This window comes from Myxine glutinosa, chromosome 10, assembly GCF_964187855.1.
Source record: "Myxine glutinosa chromosome 10, kmMyxGlut1.1, whole genome shotgun sequence".
Lineage (NCBI taxonomy): Eukaryota > Metazoa > Chordata > Myxini > Myxiniformes > Myxinidae > Myxine > Myxine glutinosa.
The window spans coordinates 73,129,203-73,156,651 of NC_136270.1; the positions used below are offsets into that span (position 1 = coordinate 73,129,203).

The 27,449-nt window shown below is 45.9% G+C and overlaps 1 protein-coding gene across 4 annotated transcripts in view; it reads left to right on the forward strand.

The window, feature by feature from the left end:
* LOC137434099 (supervillin) overlaps positions 1-27,449 on the forward strand; it is a 203,458-nt gene that overhangs the window by 16,261 nt on the left and 159,748 nt on the right. Inside the window, exon 3 of one of the 4 annotated variants that reach the window (XM_078785767.1) lies at positions 18,400-19,104. The exons of 2 other annotated variants lie outside the window; for them this stretch is intronic. In XM_078785767.1, the coding sequence (XP_078641893.1) occupies positions 18,440-19,104 (665 nt within the window). In that variant the 5' untranslated portion in view covers positions 18,400-18,439. The remainder of the gene's footprint in view (positions 1-18,399; positions 19,105-27,449) is intronic. One more of the 4 variants, XM_068126771.2, reaches the window with a different exon arrangement.

The window sequence follows — 27,449 nt, forward strand, 5'->3', positions numbered from 1 at the left end:
CCTTACCCACCGGGCCCATCGCTCTTCAATCCCCCAGTCCTCTGGCACTAATAAGCCCCCCTTATTCAGAGGTACTGTGTCCCGCCTCGGCATCTAAAGCCGAGGCAATCCACGGGGGCGCCTGCTCGCCGGTGTAAGGCCTTCTAGTTTCCCGGGGTCTGGCGGGGGGGGGTGTCTGGGGTCGGCTAACCCGCTCCCCCCTGGGCGGAGTTGAGGGCCTCAACCGCCGGGGATCATCCCAGCGCGTGGCTCGACAGTGCCGCGCCAGGTGACCCAGACGGTTGCAAGTATAGCACCTCACCTGATAAGGTGCTTGTCTCCGGAATTCCAAATTTCCCCCCCTGAAGGTCCGAATTGGATTACCCGCTCGTGGTCCACCGCGGGCCACCTCCGGGGCCGCCTGCCATGGTCCAGGTCCCGCCAGGCGCTGGTCCACCAGTCTCCGGACCATGCCCGCCAGGTCAGGACTCACGTCGGGGGCGGGCCCCCTAAGGGGTCCGCCCCCCATCGGGGGTCCCACCTGGCGGACCGCCATTGCGTGACGCTCGCTCCCCCGGGCCAGGGGCCTCGCTGCTTCCCAACGGGCCGCAGCGTCAGCCGCCTGGCTCAGAGTCTGCGGGCGCCACATGGCGAGCTGTTGCCGGAGCTCAATATCCGGGAGGGCCTGGATAAAATGGTCCAGCGCCAGGCTTTCCCGGGAATCCGCTGCCATGCTAGCATGTGCGATCCCCACTGCGCGGCGAATGTCGTGGGCAAGTTCCCCGATGGCTTCCTGGGGCTTGCGTTTTCGCAGCGCGAGCTGAGCTTTAACAAGCTCGCTCTGCTGTTCGATGCCGAATCGATTAATTAGGGCGTCGCGGAGGGCTGGCAGGGTGAGAGCACCCGGTGGTAATGCCGTCAGCACCTCCGCCGCCGCGCCGCGCAATGCGGCCACCAGGTGTACTCCACCTTCGTCCTCACCCCAACCGTTGCCCTTACACACACAGTCAAACTGCGCCAGGTACGCGCGTAGATCACTCTTGCCGTCATACGGCGCGAGTGGGACCTTGTGGGACCACCTCGTATGCGAGTCGTTGCCCGCCTGCCGGACCCCGTGCGTCGCCCCTTGCGGGGTCAGCGCGGGGCCGAACCGGCCGGGCCCCCACAGTACATTACCCCCAAGGGGCTCTCGTGCCTCCCCTGTCCCTCTAAAAACTACCCCTGTTGGTGTCGATGCATGGGTCACACTTCCACAACCCGCTACCCATTCCATACCACCACAACCTTGCTCACCCACACCTCGCACCTCTCCCATCACCGGACCCTCTCGCTCGCACCCTCGTTCCATACCCTCCGGACCAGCCATACACCTCACTCTTGGCCTCTCACGAACATCCGGGTCTATCTCGACCCCCAAGCTTATTAAATCACCTGGCGCATCATACGCACGACCATATTGGTCACCACTTACACCGGGTCCTCTTTCTCTTCGCTTCTCCTCCATCACCTGCGAATCCCTCATCCGGTTAATGAGCACATCATCACGATCCGAACACAGACTTTGGACCAATTCTTTTACTTCCTCCTTTATCTCTTTCTTATCCTCTCTCCGTCGCTTCTTAATTTCGCTCACCCCTTCTTCCACTTCTTCTAATTTCTGCTTCACCTCCTTCATCTCCTCGTGCGCCCCCTTAAGTTCTTCCTCTAACTCCACCTTATTTTTTTCTATGTGCTCCCGCACCTCCCGCTCTTTAACCTCCATCACCTCTACCACCTTGTTCATTTTCCTCGCCAGGTCCTCATGTACCGTCTGACACTCTTTTTTAATTACCCCTACGTCCTTTTTCATCTCCTTCTGTGTCGATTTAAAACCCTCTATTACCGCTGTGTTCTTCTTTACCTGGTCCCCCAACTCCTTTTGTCCCACTGTCAGTTGTTCTACTCCCAGCGTCAACTCCTCTATACCACCTTGCAATTTTACAGTCCCCTTTCTCACCTCCTTCTCCATGCGCTCCTTACAGTGCCTCACCTCCTCGCGCACTCCTCCGACCTCCTCACTCACACCTCTTCTGATCTCTTCTCCCATCACTTGCATCTCCTGCCCAGATGCCACCCTCATCTGCTCCATTTCCTCCCTGTGAGCATCCAATTTAGTTTCTACCCCCATTCTGACCCCCTCTATCTGCTGCCCCATTTGTTTAACTTCCCTTTCCGCTTGGTCCCTCATGTCCCTCAATTTGCCTTCCATACTGTTTTCTAACCCCTCTAACCTCTTTTTCATCCCTTCCATTTGATTCTCCTGAATGGCCATTCTGTTTTCTACCCCCATTAACCCCTCCTGTATTTCCCCTAATCTATTGTCTAATCCCTCTATTCTACTCCCTAACCCTCCGATCTGGGCCCCCATCCTTTGTTCTAACCGTTGGCTATTGGACCCCATGTCCTCCCTCAATTTCTCGCTATTGGACCCCATGTCCTCCCTCAATTTCTCGCTATTGGACCCCATGTCCTCCCTCAATTTCTCGCTATTGGACCCCATTACCCCCATTTGGCCCTCCAATCGCTGACCCTGAGCATCCATCCGGTTCCCCATTACCCCCAATTGCTCACTCTGCAGTTTGAGGGACGCCTGCATTTGCGCCATAAATTGCTCCATGAGGGCCTGCATTTGGGCCATCCCTCCCACTTGTGCAGCAGGTGCGGCCGCCGTAGCTATGTGCGAGGCGCCATTTTGCGCGCCCGCAACCTCGTGCGCGAGGACGCCATTTTGCGAACCTGCCGCCCTCACTGCTTCGCTCTCCTCATGTCCCTCAATTTGGGCCTGGATCGACCCTGCCTCACTCTCCTCTACCGGAACCCAGCCGTCTTGATCTGCCATAGCGCGACTTTCAAAATTCGGGTTTTTATTTTTGTAAAACAAAATCAAATTTCGCCGTTAATAATTTCGAGCGCGTGAAGCGCGCTTCGGGTCCAATCCCACCTCCCGACACCAGTTGTTACGGACACGGCTTAGATGTGATGATGGGCCGAGCGGAATGGCCGCCGTGTTCGCACAGTTTACCCGATTCCACCCGACGTTGACCAAATCGCACTATGCTAAATCAATGAAGGAAAGGACACAACGGCTGGGATAAATGAAACGACACAAGGGGTACAGTTCTCAAGACCTCCGGAGGAGGATATAATTGGTGGTGGAGAAAAGGGGTAGATTACAAGGTAAGAGGTAAAGCACAGAAGAGATAGGCACTTAGACACAATCTTATCTCTCCCAGACAGACCACAGACAAACGGAACAAGACTGACTTACACAGGGATTGATGGCAGGGAAGGACAGGCAGTCGATAGCACAAGGTGCACCTTGGCTCAGGGGCAGAATCAAGCACGGTCCAGTCCAGAGATGCGGGGAGGTATTGCAGCGCTCGGAGGTGGCGTCTCTCTTGCTTCAAGTCCAGCGCGCATCTGACGTCACCTCCCTCTTCCTGCGCATGCTCAACGGGGAGTGACACGCCCTCGGCTGCTTGGCTCCGCCCCAGATGGGATCGGTCCGCCGCTTCTATTGGGTGCGGGGGGTTACCGGGCTCCGCCCTTGACGAGGAGCTGACCGAGCCCCTACGTGGTAACCCCGTCGAGCACATGTTCGATGGCGGCTAACCAAGCCGGAGTGAGGACGCGCACTCCCCGCGCCGCCGCCGTTGTTGTTGCTGTTGTTGTTGTTGTTGCTGAACCGTGAGGAAGAGCTGCGGGGAGGTATTGGGAGGTCCTAAACTTCCTAACGGTGCCATACAATCACATTCTGGTGCAACGAAGAGTCAGAATTAATGGAAACGAGTCCTTAACTGACATAGACTAAGAATAACTAGCAAGATGTCCTATAGTTGTCTACGTGAGATGCGGTGGACCTGGATGCGACATTTAATGGGGGAAATAGGGGAAGGTCGGGTCTACAGAGTGTTGTTTACAGAAAATGGGACTAGGGAATGGGGGATTGGGGATAGTTGGGAAGTATTGGGGAAATAGGGGAATATTTACAAGCGGATATGGATGGAGGCCAATCTCATATCCGCAACAATATATATATATATATATATATATATATATATATATATATATATATATATATATATATACCAAAAAGTTGTGAATTAATTAACACAACACTGGGTGGTCGGGTGGAGGAGTTGGTTCGGCGACATGAACAAACTGTTTAGATTTTCATTCAGGTCCGGATCTAGATTCAACCTATCATTGGGTACAAAACGTAAACTGTTCAGCCTGACGGAGCTATGTGCTCTACCGAGTACCGTTCTAGATACTTGTGATATCATTTGCTGATTCAATCTGTGGTGCCAGCACGTTTTGCCTTACAATTGCAATAGTTTATTGATGGAAGTTAAATGTTCAGAACCGTCCGTGACAGTTCTCATCTCCGGCACACCTTGTAACAATCCAGTGTGTGTATGCGATTTGTATGATCGTTTGCCCAAGTGAAATATATCGGTGAAGGTTCACGTTTTAAAATAATTCCGAAATGTCAAATCAGTTTAGCCAAGGCATAACATAGGCCAGGAGCCAGTGTACTCTCCCAGGGTATCTAATTGGGTATCAAATTGTTCATTAGGATCAGGTGAATGAAAAAAAAAAACGTTCCCATAAAAATAACTCATTTGCACGATATCAAATTGAGCCGTTTCCATGGCAATCTATCAAAAATTGAACCATTGCATCAGGATCAGTAAATCAGGCATATCTCCCTAAATCGTAAAGATAGAATAACAACATTGGTTCCAAAATAGAGGTTATGCATTTCTCCTTTAATACTTGATGTTATGTTAATTATCTCATTTGCATAATCATGAATTTGTTGCTCTTTAACGGCCACTATTATCCCACCTTTTGGGGTCGGCCAGAGGAAGCTTGGCCGAAGTCTTTCACGAACCGGCTTGGCCAGGCCTTACATTCACCTAGTTAGGGCAGGAATTTGGAATTTGGCCATGTTGCCAGCGATAGTCGTCTACTCTTTGTGAAGGACACCATGGGATCTTCAACGTCCACCAACCCATCCTGGCAGATGGGACTCCCAGTTTAACTTGCGTCCATCCGAGGGACGGCACACACATTGATGAATCACACTGCCTGTGAAACACCAAACTGACAGTTTATAGCTTGGTCAGGATTCAAACCCAGGCCAGACAGCTTCGAGGCGTGTGTGCATACCTCTCGGCCATCCTATCAGCTATTTACATAATCATGAATATTCTTTAAAATTTGAAATTTTGTAGCTTAAAATTTTGAAAAAAATTGTCAACTTTAACACCTCGCAGAAATTATAGAAGAGGTTTATTCGAATCAAAATCTGTCCTAATGCTTTTCCAAAATTCAAGGAAATTACCGTGTTACCCAGTTTGTTACTCTGGAATATGAATACGTACATCAATTAGCTTAAAAGAATCCCCACCACAGCCACCTTCAAAAACTCTCATTTGTTTCTTCATGTTTGGTCTGGTATATTGTGTCCTGTCACTCAATGTCCCAATCAAAAATCTCTCCATTTTCCCCTGAAATACCCTCACCATCATCACCGTCGGCTTCCAATGCCTCCCGAAGAACACCAACAACCTGCTGTGGAAGGATATCTCCTTGTATCCATTAAGGGTTGCAGCATTCCATCTGTGTGCCCGTCCATGTTGTTGCAATTCTGCAGGCATGTCTGGTGTTGCAATGTGGGAGTTCTTCCACACTGCATCTTGATCATTTACCTTTATGAGGTGTTGTTCCAAGCACTTCCTGCAAGGTGGCAAGATTCCCATGTCAACATTGCACGCTGCATTCGAGGGCTGGTCTCGACACCTCCCCCTGATCATGAACAGTCTTAAATCGTCCACTTCTCCGAAGCTTGCCTTGCCATACACTGCACACGTGACCTCTTCAAGCTCAGTTATCAGGTCGTCATTCGTCAATCACTATCTCCTGTCATCTGGTTTCTTGGTGTTGGCGAGCAGGGCATCATGTTGAACAGTTTTTCGCATATTTGTCTGAAATTGTTCGGAACGTCTTTCATGCAGTGAAACCATGCATTTCCATCCTCTATAACTAGCGTTACCATGTGGTGGTTTACTGGCAGTGTCTATCTCTTTCACCAAGTACTTGAAACCTTTATATTTGTCAGTCTTCACGAAGTTGCCATCGGCAGTGTCAAAGCTGTGTGGAACTGGAATCTCAGGATATTTCATCAGATCCACCGGTGGCTCCTGGTTCTATGATTTGACGAACAGTTAGAATGCAATGCTCCCCTGCTACCTGTGCTCCACTACCTTGTTATTTGCAGTTTTGATTTTTCACCATTTTCTCCATGGCTTCCATGGTCTTCAGCTTTATTCTCTTTATTGGTTCAAAGAGGTTTCATTTGTTTCCAACCTTCCTTTGATAAATACTTCCTTAGCTTCCTTACCTTTGGTATCAGCAATCAGAATATCACTCATTGTCAGCAAGTAGACGAGCATCAGACAGAATGCAGTATAGAGGAGCCGTCTCATCAATGGTGAATGGATTCATGAATCCATTAATGGCATCGTGTGTCTTGTAATTATCTTTAGTTCCGAGCAGAAATACAGGATCACTCTTCTGAATTTATTCAGGCCACAGGTCTTTGTGCCTCGTGCCAGATTTAGAGTCACCCAACATATCTGCCATGGTTAGAGTGGCTTCCACATGTTTGGATCGTGCATGTGTAGTTCTGACCCACCGCTGGTTTCGCATCATAATTGCCAGTGATGCCAGATATGTTTTGGCATCTTCAACTCACCATTTGTAACTTCCCGACATGTGTCCTGTCCGATTGAGCTTACAAGCCTGTCTGTCTGCATAAAGGGTTCTTTGACTTTTCCAGCTGTAATATATTTCAGGTAATTGCTCAACTCTGGTGGAATGATATAATCTGTGTTGTCAAGATGGTCAGCAGTTGTGGGCCGAAGCAATGAGATTACATGTCGTAAAGATCTTGCAATTTCTGCCAAATTATCTTTAGTTCCGAGCAGAAATGCCCACTGCACTGTTTCCAACTTCATATCTAAGTTGTAAACCAAGTTTGAGGTAAACTTTCTCATGATATTTAGGGGGCAAAAGGCTATCTTCTCTCCATAGGTGTGCTCCAATTTTGCTTTCAACTTCTCACTTCGATACAGGGGGTTGGTCTCAGAGCCTGATCTTGGTTCAGACCCGCACAGTCGATCAAGATTCTTTGTGAAGCGCTGATAGCAGTGTCTGATATTTGTGTTCATTGCTGAATTCATCTGGTATCGGCTCTCAAGCACACTCCGCTCAAGTCTTACAACCAACTGGTTCTGACCGTATCTGATGATGGATCTCATGGAGATTACAGTCTTTTGGCTGGATCTTTTACATCAGATAACATGGTAAATGTCACATTTTGCACCTCATGATGTAAGATGCATGTCTACCGCTTCTTAGAGGTGGAAACGCTGGTCCCTTCTCCCTTCCATTTTCTAGTTTTCCTCTTCTGTTCTTGCTCCATTATGTCATCACTCATCACTATTGTATTGCACACAAAAACATAAACATAAAAAAAAATCTCTTACTCTTGGAAGTTTCTAATTCCTGGTTACATTCTGAAATGTCAGTATGATGTGTAATCTACAGCTTACATTGCTCGAAAATTATTTATTTTATGATATATCTTGGTTATCGGATCGACATGGTCACAAATATGAAAAAAAATTAGAATTAAAATCGAAACATAAATTTCATCGAGAAGTGATGATAGCCTCTGAAGAAGAAGGTGGCTTTTTGAGTGCCATCGTGACCATAGGGTTCGATTTTACTAATCAGCCCTAATTATTTATATTCCAGAGTACCAAATGGGGTACCAAATGGCATTGTAATTGTCTTGAATTTCGAAATGCATTGGTGCAGATTTTGATGTGACTAAATCTCCTTTAATTTCAGAGAGGTGTTGAAGTAGACAGTTTTGAAATTTTACATAAAAATTTGAACATTTCTAAATTTAATAAATATTCATGTTTATGCAAATGAACTCGTTAACATAACAACATTGGGTATTGAAGGAGAAATGCATAACCTCTATTTTGGGACCAGTGTTGTTATTCTATCTTTAAGATTTAGTGAGATATGCCTGATGTACTGATCTAGGTGCAATGTTTCAACTTCAATAGTGGTCCTGGGGTTGGGGTGTTGGGGGAGGGAGGTGCACGGTGGGCTACACTGGCTCGCCCGACGTAATAGTTTTTCATCTACGCGTTGATTGCTTTCGTTTTGCTGTTTTATTTTATTTTATCTTGTATTTTCTTCGGACAATGAACATGAGTACACAATGGGGAACTCGCCACAGTAATTGGAATCTGATTCTGGTATACCACACTGTTAGCTGTACATTCATATGGGAAAGCTAAACAAGCCACCTGTGTTCCATGAACTGTGTCATAGCTCTGGCAGGTGGGATCAGAAATCAAGAGCTATAAACACCTTGAAATGCTGCCATCTGGCGGTGCTGGCTGTTTCCCAACTTTGTACCATTGCTTTAGTTTGTATACATTTGATGTTCTCTTGAAATATCTTCACAGGTTCATTAAGATTTGTCAGTTTTTAAAATGATATGCAGTACTGCCAATATTTAGATTTTAAATATATTTTTGGTACAATGGCTTGTTTATTTATGACTGTATAGCAAAAGTTCCCAATAGTTTTGGCGGATACGCGACAAAAATGGAATGAGATGTTCACTTTTGGGAGAAAGCATGAAAATTTGCAGGCATGTCATTTAAAGCATGCAGATTTCAAAAATGGCCGGGAATATACCACTGAATATACATATTTGAGCCCATTTTGTTATATTATTTGAATACATGTTTTTATATATTTTGATGAGTAAAATGTCTGTTTTGTAACATATTGACCCAATTTATTCTAGATATTGCACACATCGATAATTTGATGTAAAAACTGTACTTCATGTGTAATTTGTTGGAATAAATAAGTGTTAGTTACTGTATTCGCCTCTAGTTTAACCCAATACGCATGTCATACACCTTCTTAAAATATTTTAACTCATAAATGGAAATTCAAGGTAAATTCACAAAGCCTCCATTATATAATATCTCTGGAATATCTAACAATCTTTTTTGGCCATTTAAAAATTATATTACATTTCATCTGACTTGCCTGTGTTACTTGCCATTGTTAAACATTTGTATTCATGAATACATTGTGTAAATGCATTTCAGGGATCAGTTTTACAGTTTGTTTTATTTTGCTTGCAAACATTTCAGGTAATTGCTCAACTCTGGTGGAATGATATAATCTGTGTTGTTTTCAAACTTTCAAATTTTTTCAAACAATTGGTTCAGTTTTCAAGACTCTTAACACAAAACTCAAAACTAACAACTCCATTTACAAAAAATAGTTAGATATGTCAAACTCCAAATTTATGTCAATTCTTTCAGAAAAAACACAAACTTGCATCAAAGCAAAAAACTTCCAATGACATGACGATGTCATTCATTTAATAATCTAAACAAGATGAAATAATATCATCACTATTAAATAACTAAACCACCACACCGAGCACGGCCACAACCATGGCCACCACACCGAGCACGGCCACGACCATGGTCACCACACCGAGCACGGCCACGACCATGGCCACCATACCGAGCATGCCCACCACACCGAGCATGGCCACGACCATGGCCACCATACCGAGCACGGCCACGACCATGGCCACCACACCGAGCACGGCCACGACCATGACCACCACACCGAACCCGGCCACCACACCGAACGTGACCACAACCACGACCACCATCCCAAACATACACACAACCACAACCATGACCACAACGTCCTCACTGTTGAATTGCCTGCTCCATGTTTTCACACACTGCACTTGTTTTGCACAACCAGACTTCAAAACCGTGATGAGGGGATTATCAATTTAGTATCACCTGGTTTACACATTGATAAAGCAATTTTCAATAATGCGTAGTGTGTGTTTTAAAAATAAGTACGAATTAGGAGTTTTGCTGAAAGAACAATAAGATATGAAATGTGCTTTTAACTTCAGGATTGTAATTTTATAAATTGAAAAGGAGACAACATTTCATATTTTGATGTAAACTAATAAAACTGTATTAAGAGTTTTGAAAAACTTGGATGTTTGAGTCATATAATTAAATGGTGTGTTAAGAGTTTTGAAAAACATGCGAAAGGTTTCATAAAATGTGTATAAGCAATAAAAAAACAAGTACAAAAAGTTTTAATTAAAACAAAAGCCGCGTCGATGTTACACAATGCCTAGATGCAGCTGTGCCTATAACGTCGATGTTATAGGCACAGGACATTCCTATTGATTCGATTACTTGATGTTATTTTTGTGCAAAGTGAAAATATATCTCGGCAATTTCCCGTGTGTGGCGACGAATTTTTAATATATCTCGGCATTTTCCCATCTGTTATTTCAGGCGGTGTATGACTGACCATGCCGCGATTAAAAAAAAAAAAAATCTCGGCAATTTCCCGTGTGTGGCGACACGTGAACGAAGCTATGCTCCTCTCTCCACATTATTGTGACGACATATAAATTAAATATTTCATCGTGACGATTGTCATCAAATGGACGAATTTTTAATATATCTCGGCATTTTCCCGCCTGTTATTTCGGGCGGTGTATGACTGACCATGCCGCGATTTAAACAAAATATATATATCTCGGCATTTTCCCGTCTTATTTCGGGCGGTGTATGACTGACCATGCCGCAATTTAAAAAATATATATCTCAATGGACTTGAAGTTACAGGCCTTTGAGAATTCATTTCGTTCTATAAAGGGCAACTTTCATCGGATTTTCTTCCCGTTTTTTTTCAACCGAGTCTAAAACGATGTTAGCGACTGTGAAAAATGAAATGATATATCGAATTTGATTTGAAATAAAACTGTGTGAGAGAGGAAGACACCACGGGCCTACAAAACAGGCCTCAAAGCTATGCGAGTTAATAAAATGGTGGATATTTGTTTATATGAAGCCTCTCCCACAATGGGTGGAGCTATGGTTCCCAGAATGGGTGGAGCTTTGAGGTTTTGTCTTCTCTGCAAGAACAAGAAGAACAACAACAACAACAGCAGAGGGCACTCTATTAGCAGCGTCTGCGACGTGGCTAAAAAAATGTAACAGACCAGCAACCATGTTCCATGCAAATTTTCCACTGCGGAAGTTCTTGCAAAATATGTCAAGGATATATGAGTTATTATCCAGATTATTAATGTAAATATATTGTTACGGCCCGCGGATAAGGATGTTGGTTTGCTGAGCGGATGGCACCGCGGCCTAACAGTTACCCCGATTCCTGAACGTTGGCCGGATCGCGCCACAGCTATTCAATATGGAAAAGACAAAAGCGACACGGATGTGAAGAAGAAGGAGGAGACGAAAAGGTTGGCAAATACAACTAAATTTATTTACTATTTACAGGCTCAAAATAACCAAGGAGAAGGAAAGATAAGAAAATAATACACAGAAGATTTTAGAGACACAGTGAAAATCGCTAGCTTATCTAAACAGACTTAATTAATACCCAGGACAGAACAAACGAAGACGACTCACACGAGGAATGATGATAGGAATGGCAGAGGTGGATGGCTTGGAGGGGGGAGGCCGGTCCACGGATACCGCAGCTCGATCGGCGCGTTTGGCAGCCGCCGTTCCTTTTCGGTCCTGCTCAAAACGTCCGTCCAGGCCCCAAGCTGCTGTGGCTGCAGTTTCGGTGGCTCAAGCTGCTGTTGATGCCGCCGCGGTGGCTCAAGCTGCTGTTGATGCAGCCGCGGTGGCTCAAGCTGCTCTCTTCAGGGATCCCTTACTCAACTCTCTTCTCGGTGATCTCTTTGCCGCAACTCTTGTCATGGACCTCCTTACGCAACCCACGCACTTCTTGCGCGCGCGCCTTTATAGCGCCTCCGGCGATTAAGCCGCCGGCCTTCAGGACACGCCCATCGGTGTGCTCACCTCGGCCATGGTTGGTCGCGCGACCCTCTGGCTCCGCCCTTGATGACGACGGGCGGGCACGCCTTTCTTCCCCGACCCGAGCACATGTTCAATGGTGGTTTTGGAGGGGATGTAATTGGCACATTGAGGCTTGGCCATGACACAAGGGGAAATGGAGGTTTTTGGGAATGGGAATGAAGAATGAAGGGAATCTATCTTATTTCACTTGGTGCAATGGAGTGTCATTTTAATGGAAGACAAAGCCTTAACCTAATACACAGAATAAGGAAATAAACTACTGAACAGGGATATTATAGTGTCCTTCAATGTATGCTTTATGGAATTAACTACCGGAACGCCCTTTGACCTTTATACAACAGACTGGAGGCAGGAAGGCGATATTTTACAACAATTTACTATACAATAAAAACACAATAAGAAAAATACAATCCTCATATCCGCAACACTGCACCCTCCTCCTCTTAGGCACGTCCCGGGCCTATAACTTTAGCTTAGTGTGACACGTAGGTGTAGTTCCCTCTACTTTTAACCTGCCCCTGAGTGCGACAGTTTTAAAACATAAATAAATATGTCCCGCTGCTCCATTGCACCCTACCTAACAGACTCACGCCCACAGCTAACCGAATTGCGGAATGGTCTTCAAACTATACACTGACGGTGGGGAGCATTATTTACAATGACTCTGCTTTTATTTACAAAACTAACCCAGGACCTGTGATTGTTCTTTCTGGGGGGGAGACAGTCTGCTCTGCATCGACGCACCATGAAAGCACCCAAAAGCGCACCAACACACCCTCAAGCACCAATCGGTGCACAGTCATCACTGTTCATGAAAATAAAAACAACAACCCCTATCCCTGCAGGTGGTCTCTTGCTCTTCAGCTCCCTCTGCTGGCTATTATTATTTTCCTGGTGTTGTCATCTTCCTTTGCTGGCGGCCTATTTGTAATAAAACTTGCACCCAACGTGTCCATTTGTATTTATTTATGGCCCACAGGGGCCGACTATGTATGGTTCACCTGTGGGGCATCGGTGCCCTGTGATCGAGGTCCGCCAGCAAGATTTCGGGCCTTCATGGCCGGTTCCAGCAGAGGGGCCATGCCCCAACCCATGGGGTCCATAAGTGGTGCTCGGCCACAGACATGTGGTCCATAATGTGGTGCATCGATGCAGACAGCTGGTTCTGGGAGTTCCGGGCGCACAATGGCGGACTCACGCACGCTCCCCTCGGCGCCCAGTGGCACACAGGTCCTCATGTGGGAGACAAAGGGGGGGAGAGACAGATGAGTGAGGGGTAAGGTCACAAGGGTACACATCAATCAAAGCAATGCAAGGCGAAGTGCGTACGGAGAGCGAAGTGAGAAAAGCTCGTCCCTACCATACGTCACCCCCCCCCCCCCCCCTGTCACCTACTCTACCCTTGCCCTTACCCCATATTTACAAAAATCTACACATTTACAAATTCGTCGCTAATGTCACATCTTCCCCATATTTCCCCTATACCAAATTCGTCTCCACAATCCCTCTAACCAAAATTTGCCATCACCTAATTCGTCATCAATCCTCATAAGGAGGAAGAGATGGAACACAAAGCACAATGTCACACCCACGTCATGACGCATCTCATTCCAAACATCTGCACAATAAAAAATAATAAAACATGGCATCGTGTGGAGTTACGTCACCTCAGGTGAGTGGATGTAGATGGTGCGAGGAGATTCTTAATCCTAACTATCCTCTAAATGACTTTAACACACTTTACACTACCCGGGGTCTTTCCCTGCCAATCCATTGGCCAACTTACACTATGGGTTCTAAAAACCAATTCCCATTGACCAAACTGTGGTGCTTCTCAATTTGGGGTCTCACTCCCCCGATTCATCTCCCTGTGCCCTTGCACAATTTCCAGGCTAGGTTGTGCAGCTCTCCCAGCAGGTCTACCCACCTGCACACCTCCACCACTGTAGTTTCCACCCGAGCGTACCTGCTCCTTAACCTAACCTATCTACTGGGGAAGGCCCCTCCTCGCTCTGCCACCCCTCGGTGCCCTCTGGCACTGGGCTACCCGGGTCCGTCCTCCGGATCCTCGGGCCCCATCCACAACAACTCTACCGGCTCCCAGAGCCCACCTGCGGCCTCACCTGGCCGACATCCTCACAGTGGTGGAGTGCCCAAACCAACTACACACACTAACAGGCTACACGCCCAGCCATTTCCACGTCACTAATGCACCCATCCAAATCACCATTCTTCCACCCGCACCACAGATGCCAATATCCAACCACAATTTACCTGTACCCTCTACCTAACACTTACACTACCCGCCCCGGGTATTCGTGATGGGGCTCCACTCTTCCCCCATTCACAACTTCGCACCATCCACTCCACTCCATAGTTTCCACCATACTCACTCCACGACCATCCATTCCAATACTCCATATATTCCACACTCCATGTATTCCACACTCCATGTATTTCACACAACCATTCTCCATACACCTGTTGTTGCACACCTGTGCAATCACACCTGTTCCTCACACACTTTTCACAATACACTTCTGAATACACCTCCAACACTCACACAGCATCATCTAATCTACCTGTTGCCCTGCTAACTTAGTGCTCCCCGTCTTCCCTTTAAACTAAGCACATACCACGTCATTATCATCCACTCTAATCTACCTGCGTCCCCACTACAGGTACCATTGTCACTAACTAATCTTAACGTTACCTATTGTCATCTTCTAGATCCCTACCATTATCCAAACCCTCCCGGGCTAGTTTTCACTGCCAACCCCATAAGACTAGTGCTCCTTTGCCCCCGCTGTGAGGGATGGCAGAGTTGCCAAGAGTTGCCTGACACCAATTGTTACGGCCCGCGGATAAGGATGTTGGTTTGCCGAGCGGATGGCACCGTGGCCTAACAGTTACCCCGACTAACCCGATTCCTGAACGTTGGCCGGATCGCGCCACAGCTATTCAATATGGAAAAGACAAAAGCGACACGGATGTGAAGAAGAAGGAGGAGACGAAAAGGTTGGCAAATACTACTAAATTTATTTACTATTTACAGGCTCAAAATAACCAAGGAGAAGGAAAGATAAGAAAATAATATACAGAAGATTTTAGAGACACAGTGAAAATCGCTAGCTTATCTAAACAGACTTAATTAATACCCAGGACAGAACAAACGAAGATGACTCACATGGGGAATGATGATAGGAATGGCGGAGGTGGATGGCTTGGAGGGGGGAGGCCGGTCCACGGATACCGCAGCTCGATCAGCGCGTTTGGCAGCCGCCGTTCCTTTTCGGTCCTGCTCAAAACGTTCGTCCAGGCCCCAAGCTGCTGTGGCTGCAGTTTCGGTGGCTCAAGCTGCTGTTGATGCCGCCGCGGTGGCTCAAGCTGCTGTTGATGCAGCCGCGGTGGCTCAAGCTGCTCTCTTCAGGGATCCCTTACTCAACTCTCTTCTCGGTGATCTCTTTGCCGCAACTCTTGTCATGGACCTCCTTACGCAACCCACGCACTTCTTGCGCGCGCGCCTTTATAGCGCCTCCGGCGATTAAGCCGCCGGCCTTCAGGACACGCCCATCGGTGTGCTCACCTCGGCCATGGTTGGTCGCGCGACCCTCTGGCTCCGCCCTTGATGACGACGGGCGGGCACGCCTTTCTTCCCCGACCCGAGCACATGTTCAATGGTGGTTTTGGAGGGGATGTAATTGGCAAATTGAGGCTTGGCCATGACGAAAGGGAAATGGAGGTTTTTGGGAATGGGAATGAAGAATGAAGGGAATCTATCTTATTTCACTTGGTGCAATGGAGTGTCATTTTAATGGAAGACAAAGCCTTAACCTAATACACAGAATAAGGAAATAAACTACTGAACAGGGATATTATAGTGTCCTTCAATGTATGCTTTATGGAATTAACTACCGGAACGCCCTTTGACCTTTATACAACAGACTGGAGGCAGGAAGGCGATATTTTACAACAATTTACTATACAATAAAAACACAATAAGAAAAATACAATCCTCATATCCGCAACAATATATATATTTTCCTATTTTTGGATCATTCGTTTCTGATTATTTTTGAAATCTGCATAACTGAAAACTCCTAAATACTATACCCATTTTCATGCTTTCTGCCAGAAATGGACATGCCTTTCACATATCCACCCGACAACACGAAAAGATTAATATATACCGGCACATTACCCACAGGGTCTTTATCCTTACTCTCACCCACCTCCTGCTCATAAAAGCAAACGGCATTCCCATGTCGAAACAGCGGAATATGTAACACTTTGATCTACCCTATCATGCTAATCACCGACTTCACAGAAACCTATCACAATTTTAAGAGAAAATAATGGGAAATATTAGCAAACGTGTGTAATATTCGCAGTAAAAGTGCTGCTTGAGGGAAAGGGTAATTCCAAGTGGTTCCTAAATTTGAGAGCCTAAAAATTGTGGGTGGAGTCAGGCGAACTGTCCAACCAATGGGTGGAACTTGCAAGGATGCACGCATGGCTGATATATATATATATATATATATATATATATATATATATATATATATATATATATATATATATATATATATATATATATATATAGATATACAGTCATGTGAAAAGTAAGGACACCTCATGTAAAGTTTAGACTTTTTCAACATATTTCAACATACAGCTATTTGATCTTCATTTCAACAATATTGATAGATGAAGGTGATATAATATAACAAATATCATGAAACATTTACATTTTGTAGTCCATTGTATAATTTAAATAAACATAAATGCAAATTTCGCATTTGGAAAAAGTAAGTACACCCCTACATTTATCACTACTTCAAATACCTAAAATTAGAATCAGGTGCACCAGCTCAGGTGAAAATGATCAGAACATCGTTAGAGAGGATCTTGGAGGAACCTGTCTTATTTAAACCTCAGACATTTAGTTTGGTTTGCTCTTTGTTGTTGAAGTGTGCGGCGTCACCATGCCGAGATCAAAAGACCTCTCTGAGGCCTTCAGAAAGAAGGTTATGGATGCCTCCGAGTCTGGGAAGGGATTTAAAAAGATCTCCAAACAATTTGAAATCAATCATTCGACTGTCCAGAAGATCATCTACAAGTGGAGAAGATTCCAAACAACTGCCAACTTGTTCAGACCAGGCCGCCCCAGCAAGTTCAGCCCAAGAGCAGACCGCAAGATGCTGAAAGAAGTCTCGAAGAACCCCAGAATGTCATCGCGGGACCTACAGGTAGCTCTTGCCACTCTTAATGTCAAAGTGCACGAATCTACCATTAGAAAGAGGCTGCACAAATTTGATCTACATGGGAGGTGTGCCAGGAGGAAACCTTTGCTGTCCAGAAAGAACATCAGGGCCAGACTAAAGTTTGCCAATAAACACCGAGGCAAAGATCAGCACTTCTGGAGCAATGTGCTCTGGACAGATGAGTCAAAGGTAGAGCTATTTGGCCACAGTACCAGAAGACATGTTTGGCGAAAACCAAAGACATCATTTGACCACAAGAACCTGATACCAACTGTAAAGCATGGTGGTGGAAATATTATGGTTTGGGGCAGCTTTGCTGCATCAGGGCCTGGGCAGCTCACCATCATAGAATCCACTATGAATTCTTCATTGTACCAGAGGGTGCTTGAGGATAATGTGAGGCCATCTGTCAGAAAGTTGGAGCTCAACTGAAGGTGGATCTTGCAACATGACAATGACCCTAAACATACCAGTAAATCCACCAAGGAATGGCTGAAAAGAAAGAAATGGAGGGTTCTGGAATGGCCAAGTCAAAGCCCGGATCTAAATCCCATCGAGATGTTGTGGGGGGATTTGAAACGAGCTGTGCATGCAATAAACCCCTCAAACATCGCACAGCTGAAAGAATTCTGAATGGAGGAGAGGGCAAAAATTTCTCCCAGTCGATGTCAGAGACTGGTAGACAGTTATAAGAAACGCCTACTTGAGGTTGTTTCTGCCAAAGGGGGCAATACCACATATTAGAGCCAAGGGTGTACTTACTTTTTCCACATGCGAAATTTGCATTTATGTTTATTTAAATAATACAATGGACTACAAAATGTAAATGTTTCATGACATTTGTTATATTATATCACCTTCTTCTATCAATATTGTTGAAATGAAGATCAAATAGCTGTATGTTGAAATATGTTGAAAAAGTCAAAACTTTACATGGGGTGTACTTACTTTTTCACCTGACTGTATATATATATATTAGACACACATTGAGGCATACCGACTTGTTTTGCAAACTCCATCATTTGGAGGATTGTTGCAGTAACGTGGATTATGATTATTTGGATAATGCTGCGATCCTCATTGGGTGACGTCCTCGCACTTGCAAGTGTGAGGATGTTGTGTTTTTCTTGACCTACAGCTTCTGCTATGACCAGTACAAGTTCGGAAGCAAAAGAGGGGTACCAAGCCTGTGACTTAACTTCACAGGACAACAATGCTCCAACAAATGGCGTGTCGGAAGGAGTTTCGCGCGAGGAACGGATTGCTCGCTACAAGGCTGAGCGACGTCGCCAACTCGCGGAATTATTCGGCACAACCTCGAGTACCCAGCACAACATTCGACAAATAGAAAGTGAGGATGGTATTGGATTGCAAACCAATAATTCTAAAGGACCTGATGCAAAGGCAAGTTTGGAACTGTCATGCAGCTCCAAAAGTTATGGAGCTGTAATGGATGAAGGGGTTCAGTGTTGTGATAATAGAAAATTGGGTGACAAGTTATTGCAGGAGACTGACATCTCTGCAAGTTCTGCTAAAGATTGGATGCAGGGAAGTGTGACCTGGAGCCGCCTGATGACGCAGCTTCCGTGCAAACAGTTGGCCACGCGTAGAATCGTACGCAGTCTGTCATGCAAACTGGAAGATGCCAATCCAAACTCTTTATCCTCACCAGCAGTTGATAATCGGCACCACTCCATTGTATTTGCTGGGCCTTCTATTGTTGGACCCACGCACTGCATCTCTGCCTGGCAGGGGCAGGTGCGAGATCCTTGCTCACACGAAACTCATCCTTTCAACGTGGCAGCAGAAAGGTGAGGATTAATCTATATTCACCATAGACTCATACCCCCTTTGCCCTGTCTTCATCCTTTTCCTGACTATACTCTGTTTTTATGGGAGGATGCTACAATAAGTATTGAATGTGCCTGAGGATCAACCCCGGACAGGTCACAGCATGTTGTATGTTAGGGTAGAAATTTGGAATTTGGCCAGGATACCAGCACACGATAGCTTACTTTTTTAAGTCACCATGTGGTAGTTGACATCCATAAGCGAATGCTATTGGGCAGGATGTCTGACTTGATGTCATTCAAAAGACTGCAATGCCCAACCTGTAGTTCGACAGGAAATGTAACCCAGACTAAGCAATTCAATGGTGATTATGTGAACTCTGAACTATCCTGATGGCCTCTTCTTCCTCGTCTTCTTCTTCCATACGATCAATATTGATTCTGTTAAAATACATTTTGATTTTGGAATCATGTGTGATAATTCCTATTTGCTCATTACCCCCATGCACTCACAGTGGGGTTAAGTAATTGGTTCATTTCTATCTGTCTGTCCGTCCGTGTGTCCACAAATGTCGGTTTTTGATCAAGGAACAACTAGATGTAAATTGAGTGTTTTATTTCGAACATAAATCAGAAAATGAACCTGTAGTTAAATTTTCTGCTCGCAGACCCCACCCATGTCCTTGTTTCTCAAGTCAGCGTGGCGTAATGAGTGACATGAACTCTCTAGTTCCTGTATTGCTGCTTTATGTGGTTGAAGTAGAAGACCTACTTTGATTACCTCTTGATATCTCCCCAATACTGATAGCAGTTTGTCAGTGCACTCTGATTCAAATTATCAGAGACATTGAAAGAGGATATGGCATGAAACTTTCATGAATTTATCCCTTTATTGTGTAATTTGCTTCAGTCTATATAGTATCAACATGAGCAAAACAGTTAAGGAAATGTGCTTAGAACTCATTTCCTGTGTTTGTGTTTCATGAAATGTGTTTCATGTATTCTTTTTGCAAACCTGACGTCACTATCTTAAAAACCAGTTGAGGCTGCACCTGAGGGAAATTGACATCATCGGCAAATCTACTGATGGAATTTTTCAAACTCGTTTTGTGAAATATATTTGGGCATGGACTTTGAAAATGGCAATCTGTGCCGAGTGGCCTGTGATCTCAGGGTGTACCATTCAGTCACACATTTAAACCATGTTCATCCTACAAACCTGAGCCATGACACAAGGCTCAGTATGGCTGACTGTTTCGGTCCATATCTAGCTTTAGAAGATGCTTCTCATTTTGGTTTTTAACAAAGCTTGTTTGTGTGTTGTAAAATCCATGTTAGCCAAATTTTGAGATCCTGGTATCTTGCAATGATTTTCCAAATTTCCATTCTGGAAGATGGCCTTTTCAATTTCCCCAAAGTGTGAATATGGAGAGAAAGATGACATCAAGATCTAGTTTTAAAACCCTGGAGTTTGATGTCAATGTGAACAGATTGAATGGTTGCAATCCCAGTGTTGTATTAAAGTTTGACATTCCTCAAAAGGAGGAAGGTGATTTTTACGGCGTAGCCCATAGTTCAAAGCCATCTAGAACAGTGTTTGTCCGTCCATATGTATGTATGTATGTATGTCCCCTCAAATGTATACCAATCAGAGCTAAGGATCTGGTCACATGATAGGGTGATATGATTATATCTGATGTCATTATGGCGATACGGCGGCTGACTCTCCACACTCCGGCATTTTAATTCCAATTTCGTTCAGGCCGAACATATCGTCAAACTTGTCATATATTACAATCGCCATGCTCTAACTTTATCTTTTTCATTCAGTGTGAAACACAAACAACCCGATTGTTAAAATGACCATCAAATATCGAAAGCATCGGCGTTACGGGTCTTCCAACAAAATGGTATGTATAGGCCTTAGGCTTCATGCCTCACCTTCAGGCTGCATTGGACAAATTAAGCCCAGGTTTCTTAATACAGTAGTGTATCTTTTCAGTAGTATCGTTTTAGTAATAGTAATAATAATAATATAGTAAATGTAACCATAACACTTTAATCCCAATGTCGTGAATACATAGTTATTGGATTGAAGATGTGTATGGTTCATGAATCAATGATAAGCGGTGTACAGACAACTGCGGAAGTAAGAATTCGCCTCGGTTTTTTGATAGCATGTTATTAACCCAACCCTTGTGGGGTATATAGATTACAGGAGATCTTCCCTCAGTTCTGTAAGTAAAACTTACCTCACGGATGTCGGGATTCCTCCACTTTTTTTTTGTTTAATGTTGTAGACAGCATTAGCGACTTTAAAAAGCTAATCATATGTGTTTGTGGTTTATAATATTTTACAAGCCCGGCTACGCTGCTGTTAGACTTTCGGTCTTGTTTTTTTCTATGTCCATCGCAGCTCAGACTCAGCATTCAAAGACGAGGATATCACAGATGCAATTGCACGTTGGCTGCTAAATGCTCGAATATGAGCTGCTAATGCTGTCCATGAAATAGAGCAGTCTTGACATTTTCATCATCTCGAGGAGATGCAACACAGGCCAACACAGGGCAGCCCCCACAGGAGTGAGGACTATCACTCCGTCTATACAACAACAACAACAACAACAGGCATTTTAAGGCCATTTTCCCTGCAAGAGCGGGGGTTAGCCTTGCGGTCCCAATGACAATGTTCTCCATTTTGCCCTATTTTCTGCATCTCCCCTTGTTAACCCCCTTGCCCGCATTTCTTCTTCGACCATCTTTAGCCAAGTCTTTCTCGGTCTTCCCCGTCCTCTACTTCCTACTACATTCATTTCCATCACTCTTCTCAACCAGTCACTTTCATCCTTCCTCAACACATGACCAAACCATCTCAACCTGTTCCTCTTCACAGCATCCATCACAGGCTCTATTCCCATCATCTTTCACAATTCATCATTTGTCTTCCTCTCTCTCTCAACGATACTCCACACATCCACCGATCCATTCGCATTTCCACCCTTTCCAGCCTTCGTTGCTGCTCTACGTTCATTACCCATGTCTCACTCCCATAAATCATAACACTTCTCACACATGCAGCATACACCTTTCCCTTCAGCTTCAACGACACTCCCCTCCTCGTCAGCACGCCAATCAGTTCCCGAAACTTCTTCCATGCACATCTCACTCGAGCAACCATTGCCGAGTCTGATCCACCTTCTCCATTCAGCACGTCTCAGAGGTAGCAAAATGTTTTCACACCTTCCAGCATCACGCCGTCTCCAAGATCCAACTCAACATTTCCTCCATCTGCAGCTCCCTCTGTGCACACCTTACACTTGAATGTAGCTGCCACACTGGTTAATGACCCTCTCAAACCACTACATTTTTGATGAACCCACTGAGCGCACATTGTACATTGAATGGAATTCACTCCGACACCCTTCCTGCACACAGCACATGGCCACTTCCCAGTTCTTTCCACCTCACCACATGCTTTGCCACTTGCCATCACCTTCGTTTTTCTGATATTCACCTTCAGACCTTTTGTCTCCATACATTCCTTCCACTTGTTCATCTTCTCCTTCAGTCCATCCATACTTTCTGCAATCAACACCAGATCATCTGCATACAGCAACTCCCATGGTAAACCCTCCTTTACGTTCTGAGCCAGCACCTCCATCACAGCTACAAATAGTAGTGGACTTAGTACCGAGCCCTGATGCACTCCCACCTTCGTCCTTCACCTCAAACTCACCACTGTTCCCGTCCTTCGTCCTTACAGCTGTGCGCGCTCTTTTGTACATTGCCATCACTACTCTGATCAACCATTCCTCCACTCCTAACTTCCTCATTGCCCATGTCAATACTTTGCGTGGAACCCTATCGAATGCTTTCTCCAGATCAACAAACCCAAGAAACAACTTCTTCCTCTTCTCCATGTACTTCTCCTGCAACTGCCTCACAATAAAAAGCGTGTCTGTCGTTCCTCTTCCTGGCATAAATCCAAACTGCATTTCGTCAATCTTCACTTTCTTCCTTATCCTCCTCTCCAACACCCTTTCCAATACCTTCATTCCATGCTCCAATAACTTTATCGCTCGATACGAGCCACAGTCCAGAGGGTCACCTTTGCCCTTGTATAGAGGGACGAGGGTACTCAGTTCCCAATCCACTGGAATGCGGCCTTCTTTCACCACCAGATTGCAGATCTCTGTCATTCTTTTCACACCGCAATTTCCCGCTGCCTTCAACATATCTCCCACAACTCCCGTCGGCCCTCCCGCTTTTCTACTCTTCATTGCTTTTATCGCTTCCTCAACTTCCTTCTCGGTTATCTTCTCTGCCTGTCCTAAAACTGGGTTACTCTCTATGTTGCCATCCCATTCATTCTCTGCATTCAACAGCATTTCCATATATCTTTTCCATCTTCCTTTAATTCCATCTGGGTCCACAACGATTTGTCCCACTTTGTCCTTCAAGCAACTCACCCCCATCACATCACACCCCTCTTTCGCTATCTGCTTTGCAATCCTGAATACCGCTCTCTGACCCTCTTCCAAATCCAAGCATTCTCCGAACATTTTCCTACATGCCTCCTGTGCCTTTGCTACCTCTTTCTTTGCAGCCTTCTTGGCTGCCTTATAACTTTCATGCTCTGCCTTTTCTGCCCCCATACCATTCGCCTTCTGCCACTCCTTGAACTTCTTCCTCTTCTCGTCAATCTTCTTTCCAACTTCATCATCCCACCACCATGTTTCCGAGTGCCTCGGTGGTCCTTTTGTCCATCCACATACCTCACCAACGGCTCCCAACAGACTATCTTTCATTGACATCCAACCACTTTCAAGCTCAACCACATCATCCTCTACCCTACTCAGCCTCTCTTTTAATGCCTCCCTCACTGTCACCTCTTTCAACCTCCACACCTTCATTCTCGGTTGGTACTTCACCCGCTGAGCTCTCCTCGCACCTTTCACCCTTATGTCGCAGACAACCAAGTGGTGCTGTGAAACAGCCTCCTCCCCCGGGATCACCTTTGTGTCCCGGAGGTGCCCCCTATCTCGCCTATGCACCAGCAGGTAGTCAACGGTTGTCGTCGACCCACCTGACGTGTATGTAACAAGCTTATTATCCTCTTTCTGGAACTGAGTATTACAAATCAACAAATCAGCTCCATCAGCAAACTCCAAAATCCTTTCACCTTCTCCATTTCTCACACCATATCCGTAACCCCCATGAACTCCCTCAAAACCGGCCATACTCCTTCCCACATGTCCATTTAGGTCTCCTCCTACCACAACAACTTCCTCATCTTTCACGTTTTCCATCAGCTTCTCTATAGCACACCAGAACTTGTCCTTCTCTTCATCGCTCTGACCAACCTGCGGAGCATATCCCGAGATGATGTTCACCAAGAGCTTTCCAATCATCATTTTCACCATCATCAACCTTTCACTCACTCTAGTCACACTCACCACACTGTCTACAAACTCCTCAGAAAACAGGACAGCAACACCATTCACGCCCTCCGGGCACCCTTGCCACACAAACTTGTATTTCTGTCCCTGCCTACCCTTCACCATTCTCACACCACTTCCCTTCCATCTCGTCTCCTGCACACAACATATGTCCACTCTTCTTCTGACCAATACTTCCACCACTTCTCCTGATCTCCCTGTCATTGTCCCTACATTCCATGTCCCAAACCTCAGAAACCGATCTCCACGTCGGGCATCAGACGTTTCGTCATCATAAATGGAATGATTTCCACCCTTGCTTCGATCTGGTTCCCCACCTTGAGTTTTGACAAGAGGGAGTGGGGTCCCCCACGGGGTACTTCGGGCTGTACCCTGCCCATATGTAGTCGTAATTGTGTGTCCTCCGTCTATGTTTTTATTTATTTAAATAGTTGGGTGTTTTGTAGGAATCCATCCATTCTACATGCCTGACCTTGTGGAGTAAACCGAGCCATCTTTAGAAAACAGCTTTAATCTGCAGTTTCTCACCACATACAAAACTTTAATCCGCAGTTTGATGGAGTACTCTTCTCCCCTCTGGGCTGGTGATTCTGCCTCACACCGAGCTTGGCTTCACGCTGCAGAAACCAAAGCTTTTAGAATCATTGGAATCTGCTGCGATGCAGCTGATTCTGAGGGCCTTTCACTCGCTCATCGCAGGCAGGTAGGTGGTCTTTCTCTCTTCCACCAACTCCTCTCCGGCCTTGCTCCCCCAGCTCTGTCTGTGCTCTGTCCCCCAAATACTTCTTCAGGTCGCACAAGATCTGCCAGCAACCCTCTTATGGTTAAACTGCCAAAATCAAAACTCTGCTCACCTTCACTCTTTCTTTCCTCTTTACTCCCACCTCTGGAACAAACTCCCTCACTCTCTTCAATCCCACTCTTTCCTCCAGGTCTTTAAAACAGCTGTTCACCACCATCTCTTGTCTTCTGTGCCGAGTGGCCTGTGATCTCAGGTAATTGAGAACTCACTGATCGAGATTGAGAAAAAAAATTGAGATACTTCCCCCCCCAATCCAAAACCTTGATCTTTTCCACACCCGTTAATATACCCAAAATCCTCCCTTTCAATCTCCGACCTCATTCCTAAAATTCCTAGTAGTGTCTATTTGCTTTATACCATGTAAACCGTCCTCCCCACCAGATCAGAGCTGTCTCTTGCCACCCTTCCCTCATCCTCCCCCAGCACCCTCTCCCTTTCACAGATCTTCTGATGTCCTTGTTCTCTGCTGTTGTTGTGCTTCCCTCTCTCTCTCTCTCTCTCTCTCTCTCTCTCTCTCTCTCTCTCTCTCTCTCTCTCCCCCCCCCCCCTCTTGTCTCCCGCTCCCTTTATAACGTTTTTTTTGTGTTCCTGTTGTTTTTTTTTTGTGTGTGTTGACTCTTACGCGAGCCTCGACTTTGTATTCAAAAAATAATAATAAATAAAATCGACTAACTTTTAAGTTTTGTCACCTGAATGGTAACAATATTGGACTAGAGGCTGGTGCTTAACGCTCAGGCAATTGTCTCTGTAGCCATTATTCCAGGTTTACTCTCTGTATGCTTCCATCCCATTGATCTATCAAGCTCGGCTTCCACATTTTGCTATCCCATTTTTCCAATTTACCTCATCGTACTAAAATCTGCAATTTCATGTCTGTCTGTCTGTGATCGAGATACATTTGGTCGTAACTTATCCAATCTCAACCAAACTTGACAGGAGGACTAAGGGTCATACAACGGAGGTTGTAACAATTTAACTTGCCCCCCTCCCCTCCTCAAGGGGGATTTGTGCCTTGGATGAGCTCCGTGTTAAGGTGTATAACAGGAATTATCATGGCATTTAATGGGTCACACCTAAGGGACATAAATAAATATTATAACCATAAACGATTCAGTCAATTCTGTCCAACATACAATTACATTCTTAAACAGTCGCTACTAAACTGGAAGAGGTTTGGAGAAAACTTGACTTGCTTTAGGCATTAATACTTATCGCATCTTCAGATGAACGGATCGGAGTGTCTCGACTTGCTCGGCCTAGGTAAACGGCAAATAAACAAAGCTGATTGCATGAGTCTTTACGCATGAATGATGAATCCCATTGCCTGTCTGGTTTTTCTAGCCACCAGATTGTATGTGGATTGTTTATAAGGTATATATTGGGGCCTCGTATGTGAGTTCTATTGGCCATGGTTTCATTTGTGACGTGTTAAAGCACGGCGTTGTAAAGCGCGGCGTTACGCGCGCTGCTTGTGAGCAAGGAGGAAGCGGACAAGCGGTAACATATAAACGTCTTTATTGTAAGACTACACTGTAACACTGAAAATGCTCCGGGCTGGTCGCCCGGTGTATATCATGAGGCCACGCCTACCCCTCGGGCATGGCCACCGCCCACTTGGTGCGTGGAATGATGTCACCACGCCAGTGGGCTTTTGTGTCCGCCACACGCGCCCCCCCAGAATTCCCGCGCACCTGGAGAGCCAGTTTGCGGGGCAGACGAATGACCCGGCCGAAGCGCCCCCTGGCGATCGGCGGCGTCCGGGGTGCAGGGATGCCAGGTGGGATGCCCCTGGCTGCCCCTGGGATGGGTGCAGGACCGGGGGGCGGTGGGGCTGGGCGGTGCCGGGGGTCCGCCCGCAGGAGGGCGGCCCCGACGTGGGGGTCGGGCCACTGGCGGTGGATGGTCCACATCGAGGTGGGCTGGCTTGAGGCGGTCTACCAAAACGCGGTCAGGAGTACCGCCGATGTCCAGGGTGAAGTGCTTCGCCCCGGTCTCCAGCACGCGGAAAGGCCCGTCGTACGGGGGCCGCAGTGGTGTCCGATGGGCATCGTGGCGGACGAAGACGTACTCCGCCGTGCGAAGCTCCGGGGCGACGTGCGTCGGTG